Consider the following 6,441-nt stretch of genomic DNA (forward strand, 5'->3'; position numbering starts at 1 on the left):
CAGATGATGCCTCTCACAAACAAAAACATACCAACACACTAGCAAACATGTACACAAGAGAACACAAACATAAACACACCAGCAAACATACAGGTACACAAAGTAGAACACACCAGCAAACATACAGGTACACAAAGTAGAACACACCAGCAAACATGAAGGTGTCCACCTCATCCCTGATCTCCAGCGGGGTCAGTCCCTTGCCTTCCTCGTCCCGCGCTGTGAGCAGAGTGTCCAGGAAATCCCGCGCTTTTCTGGTGCTGGTCGCTGCCGGGTTAGCAGCCTGAAAGAATGGTGAGAGGGTGGTGAGAGGATGATGGTAGAATGGTGAGAGGCGAGGGTGGTGAGAGGGTGGTGAGAGGGAGATGGGAGGATGGTGGTAGGATAGTGGTATGATGGATAGTAGTTTGATGGGTGGTGGGCGGGTGGTGAGAAAGAGGTGAAAGGATGGGCATGATGGTGGATATCCATCTTTCTTTGACCCGCACAGTTTCCTGGCATTAAATAACACCTCGCCACCCTAGAATTACCAAGTTCAAAAAGCTGCTCAGTTCCTAGTTGTTGTTTTTTAATTGGTGTTAAGACGATAACATAATTTATTGAGTTTCACAACATGTCAAGCTTTTTCTAATGCAATACTTTGAATATCTCGATAACGACTACGAATAATATTACAATTTTGATAGAGCTGATAGAATATAAATTGGTTTCTGGCCTCGTGGTCTGAGTAACTCAAAACGGCCAAAAAAGTCAGATACACCTGTATAAGTTAGTAACCTGTCACTGTCAGGGTGATCCCCATCGCCCACCAACATTACCATTAAGAAAGCCAGCAAGTGCAAGATCTCTGAATATGATTTTACTACAATTAATGAAATGTATAACATCACAAGTATAAAAAAGATAAAAAGCATTATAGACGACCAATAACACCCCCTTTCCGTGCAAATTGTAAGATCACGCAGCGGAAGATATGTACTTCTAAATACAAAGAAAGAGAGATATAAAAGAAGATATGTTTTTTTACTATCTAGCATAAGGCTATTGTCAGAACAAGCATCAATGTGTATTGTTCTTTCAAATATGTATCTATATAACTCTAAAGGTCTTGTAATTAAATTCCTGCATGTGGTAGAGTGATGCATCTGTGATATGTACATTTTGTCAGCTTAACTTCTCTTTTCATGTAGAATTTTAATGAGCGTAATATTCATGAAATTTAGATTTGTATGTACACCTGCATTTGTTTTTACTGTCCTGTACAGCCAAGGAAAATTTTTCTCTAGGCCCTGGGATAATAAAGGAGTATCTTATCTTACCAGATCTCTCACTGGAGGGTGACCCGGCCAGGTCGGCAAGCACTGCTGGTGTGGAGGAAGAGTAAAACTCACGGTTTTCCTGAACTAATTTTCTCTAGGCCCCGTAATTCTTGGGTAGCGAGGTGTTATTGAATGCCAGGAAACTGGGCGGGCCAAAGAAAGATGGATATCTACCAACACGTTCATCCTTTCACCACCCTCCCACCACCCTCCCATCATCTTCTCACCATCCTATCATCTTGACTTTCGTTCTATCCATCAATGTTTTGACATTATTTTGCCACTTGTGTGGGAGATAACAATTACTATTAAGCGCAAAAGCGAGCGGGACCACTTAATAAAGATGCACGTAAGATAATATTTAGGACAGGTAAGCCGCAAAACAAAAGAATAGAGGTGCACACTATAAAACAGCTGTGCACTACAAATAAATACTGCAACAAGACATTCTAAGATTAACTGCCACATTATTCATCCTGTCGCTTTGTCGTGTGTCAGACCATTATGTGAGTGGCATAATTGGGACGTGGAGGCATTTCTAATGTCAGTATAATATCGTGTCGGTGAGAAGCCAGGATTGGAGTTTTGGGATGAGTTAGGTGCTGAAGAAAGAGAGAGAGGGTGGGGTTGTTGGATACTGTTGTACTGACAGAATGAGTAGATCATTGGATCAATACATGAATCCATGTCTCTCGTGTAAATGGGTTCGAAACCCACTCTGGTGTTCAATTTGTTTTAGTTACTCTGTAATGCAGTAAACAGGTCATTTGTCTTTTATTCTTATTTTTTCCCGATTTTCTTTGTTTAGGTGTCTTATGTCCAGATGACACGTTCAATGTGTTGTTGGTTGGGTAAACACGGGCTAAAAAGGATATAACATCCCAGCAGAAACGCCGAGATTTTCGATATAGTTCCCCCCCCCCCTCCCCCCACTCGGGAAACGGCTCTTGTTGACAACCAACCCGCACAGACTTACCATCTCTCGCTGTCTGCTGGCGATGACGCGCTCGGCCTGACGATGTGCTACGTCACACAGCTGGTAGAACCGCCGGCCCTCTGACGTCAGTAGGTAGATGGACTCCAGGTACAGGAGGGGCTTGCTGGACATAATAATACAGGCGTAAGCTGGAGTAAACAGGTGTTTTTAAAAAAGAACAAGACAGGTGTGAACACACTCGACAATTTGTTAGACAGAACAATACAAGTGTAAGTTTTGTTTTAGTAAGAGTTTTACGGCACTTGCAACACAATAAGGTCATTTAAGTGCCGAAGAAAAGAGGTGTTACAAGACAGTAACATACACAAAAAAGAAGCAGGAGAGATAAGGACGATAGATTTTTGAGAGGAAAGAAGAAGCAAACCACACCAGAGCACCCGCCCACCTACATACAAGTGTAAACACACTCAACTATTTATCATAAAAGAACAAGACAGGCGTAAACATGCTTAGTTGCTATACTACATACTGACTTCTGGGGATATACAGTGAGCTTCTATTAGATAAAAACCAAGGTGTGGGATAAGGAACAAGAGGATAACAGAAACTGAATAGATTAGAATAACAAGTTGAGTGTAACCTGATGTCAACTAGTTTATATCGTGATATCAACTCGTTAAAACCTGATCTCAACTAGTTGTAATCAGATGTCAACAGTTATAACCTGGTGTCAAGAAGATATAACCTGATGTCAGCTAGATATAACCTGATCTCAGCTAGACATAACCTGATGTCAACAGTTATACCCCGATGGCTGTTACATGAAGCGCCCCATGCTAAAGCCTGAAACAACAACCACTATTTCCACATGTCGCTACTTAGCCCTTTCAGTGTTGAAGCATTTTTCCTTTATGGCTATACAGACAAGACAAATTATGTTCTCACAAGAGAGGTTTTTCAAAGGCCAAAATAAAGTTCCCCTTTCAGCTGTCGACAATACATTTTTGTAGGTGTTTTAGGGTGCTTGCAGAAGATCATACGAGTGCACGGGACACATATTAAACATTTTCGGTTGGTAGGAAATGTTTAATTTTGTCCGGGTGGCGGTCGAAGCCTATTCCTATCGATTATGGACCACCAGGGATCTTGAACGTGCGCTACTTACGCACGGGACCTCCGAAATTGTTCGCCCTTGTCCGAGATGGCTAAGTGTAGATCTTTCCTACCAGAAGATCAGGGGTATGGCTGAAAGACAGCTGTAAGAAGGAACAAAGGAGTAGCAGTGGAAAGGCTGCAAAAAGAGTCAGAAGCCCACAGGAAGGGGTAGGGGCAGAAAGTGGAGACGAAAGCAGACGACAGAACATTGCTAGGGAGCAGGAAAGGAAGTGAAAGGAGACAATTTTAGAGAAGAAAATGTTCCGTTGCTACCCAGATTCAAACCCGGGACGTTTGAGTGAGAGATGAACACCTTAACCTTCTAGGCCACGAGAGCCCCTCGATAATACATGTTTAACATTTCTATAAACCAGCAATAATGATGTTAATAATAATAATAATAATAACATGTCAGTGAACTAGTTAAGTAGGACACACATTATGAGCACATAATATGTCTACACTGCAGTGAAGGGGTAAACAACAAATCAGATATTAATTAATTATGAAAGTCGTCCGCCTTTGCACCATTCACAAAAGCCAGACCCAAAGCTGTGAATAGCGAGAAGGTTCAACTCACAGAGTCCTATGTGCCCATCGGTTCTGGAGCTCGGAGATCGCTGTGGTGTACTCGCTGTCCTCGCTGGGGAAGATTGGAAAGAGCGACACGAGTTATGTTTGTTTTTTGTAAGTCAGTGTTTTACGGCGCTCGCAACTGCATAAGGTTATATGAGCGCGTGGGACACATTAAACTTTTTCAGTTGGTAGGAAATTTTGAGTTTTGCACAGGTGTCGGCCGAAGACTACTCTTCGACACGAGTTATTTCCCCGCAACACTGATGCGCATGGCCTGTTTTCAGACTCGTCTCTGTACAACAGTATTATGGTTGAGTGGTAGCACTGCACTTCCACACGCGTTGAAAGGATCTTTTGAAACTGGGTGCAGTACTTTCCTGAGGGATATCTTTCCTGTTGAAAGGAGTGACTAACAAGTGCGCAGAGGGCACTCTGTTGTAGGCTCAACCGTTGGCCCCCACATTAACAAATAGATAATTGTGTTGACGGCGAGCTGCCGTTGGCAGTCCTTTATAGGTTGAGTGTCTTATTTCAATCTCAGACACTACTAAACGCACTGCCTGTTACGAAAGCGTAAACACACACACACACACACACACACACACACACACACACACACACACACACACACACACACACACACACACACACACACACAGAGACAGAGAGAGAGAGAGAGAGAGAGAGAGAGAGAGAGAGAGAGAGAGAGAGAGAGAGAGAGAGAGAGAGAGAGAGAGAGAGAGAGAGAGAGAGAGAGAGAGAGAGAGAGAGAGAGAGAGAGACTTACACCTGGCAGTTTGAATTGTAGGAAAACGCACAGCGAAGAATGACATCGAGGGTGTACTTGTTCACGAGAGGTTGGAGGTCGAAGCTTTTCCCTTCTTTGGCTGCCTTGAGCATGTTCTCCTAGAACAAGATGGTTGAAGAAAAGAACGAAGAACTTACACATTGAGGAGGCTCTTCTCGACCACTTTTGACAGACAAAAAGACAAGCTGTTATAGGGGCTCTTTATAAAAGAAGCATACTTTCCTTATTCTGATATTATTGACGCTTTTGACCTTCCCTTGAGTGATTTTGAGTTTTGGTAAAGGTGCAAAGAAGGCCGAGGCGTTGTCATATTATTATTTACTTGGCGTCTTTATTACTAAGTCACCCAGTAGGCTATAGCCGGACTAAATCGTGGGAGCATTCTGCCTACGTTTACGTTTGTACAAGTGATTATCTTGAAGCAGAAGGGTATAGCCATGGTATGTTTTCACGTAGTTCTTCAAGATGCCCCTCCCCTCCCATTCCCCCACCCCAACCCTCACCTGAAGCAGAAGGGTATAGCCATGGTATGTCTTGATGTAGTTCTTCAATATATCCCCCCCCTCCCTCTCCTCCACCCCAACCCCCAACCCAAACCTTTACCTGAAGCAAAATGGCGAAGTCATGGTATGTCTTCACGTAGTTCTTCAAGATGTCAAAATGGAAGGCCGGAGTGAGCAGACGACGGTTGCGGCTCCAGCGAGCCCCGTTGGTGAGAATCAAGCCCTCGCCCAACCAGCGCACGCCCATGTCATAGCTGGAGGCCAGGAGGCCCAACCTCCGGGGTTTGGACGCTGCAAGGAAGGAAAGTCGCAATGATTCCTGGTATGGGAAGTTACGTTACTAAAGTTTCAAGGATTCCTATTCTGGATAGTTAGGTTCCTGGAGTTTCAATGATTCCTAGTCTGGGTAGTTAGGTCCCTGAATTTTCAATGATTCCTTGTCTAAGTAGTTGGGTTACTGAAGTTTCAATGATTCTGATCCTAGTCTGGGTAGTTAGGTTGCTAAAGTTTCAAGGGTTCCTATTCTAGGTTGTTAGGTTATTGAAGTTTCAAGGATTCCTATTCTGGGTAGTTCCTGAATTTTCAAGGATTCCTACTCTGAGTAGTTGGGTGACTGAAGTTTCAAGGATTATAGTCTAGGTGGTTAGGTTACTAAAGTTTCAATGATTCGAATCCTAGTCTGGATAGTTATGTTGCTAAAGTTTCAATCATTCCTATTCTTGGTAGTTAGGCTCCTGAAGTTTCAAGGATTTCTAGTCTGGGTAGTTCAGTTACTGAAGTTTTAATAATTCCTAGTGTGGATAGTTAGGTTACTACAGTTTCCAGGATTCATAGTGTATTTCATAAAGACGATTTCATTTGACGATAATTCTTTGCGATAGAAGAATTGGATGTTACAAGAACTGGCTGTCGTAAATTTAAGGAAATCATGGCCGAAAAGACAATGTTAGTGGTAAAGTCCAAAAACAAAAATAACAAAAAGAAAAACCCACCCAATAGATTGATAGATAGATAGATAGATAGATAGATAGATAGATAGATAGATAGTAGTAGTAGTATAAGGTTTTACGGCGCTCGCAAATGCTAAGGTCATATGAGCGCGCGAAACACAAGTTGTTCAGCTTTGCAAAAAGCTCACTTCAC

The 6,441-nt window shown here is 42.8% G+C and overlaps 1 protein-coding gene across 1 annotated transcript in view; it reads right to left on the reverse strand.

Annotated features, from left to right (window-relative positions):
• Positions 1-6,441, reverse strand: part of LOC101846854 (cytochrome P450 4F3-like) — a 26,644-nt gene that overhangs the window by 6,344 nt on the left and 13,859 nt on the right. The window contains exons 4-8 of the mRNA XM_035973397.1: positions 5,399-5,617; positions 4,775-4,893; positions 3,992-4,054; positions 2,296-2,419; positions 148-520 (exon numbers count right to left, since the gene is read on the reverse strand). Of these exons, the coding sequence (XP_035829290.1) occupies positions 148-520; positions 2,296-2,419; positions 3,992-4,054; positions 4,775-4,893; positions 5,399-5,617 (898 nt within the window). The remainder of the gene's footprint in view (positions 1-147; positions 521-2,295; positions 2,420-3,991; positions 4,055-4,774; positions 4,894-5,398; positions 5,618-6,441) is intronic.

This window comes from Aplysia californica, unplaced genomic scaffold (assembly GCF_000002075.1).
Source record: "Aplysia californica isolate F4 #8 unplaced genomic scaffold, AplCal3.0 scaffold01196, whole genome shotgun sequence".
NCBI classification, from domain to species: domain Eukaryota; kingdom Metazoa; phylum Mollusca; class Gastropoda; order Aplysiida; family Aplysiidae; genus Aplysia; species Aplysia californica.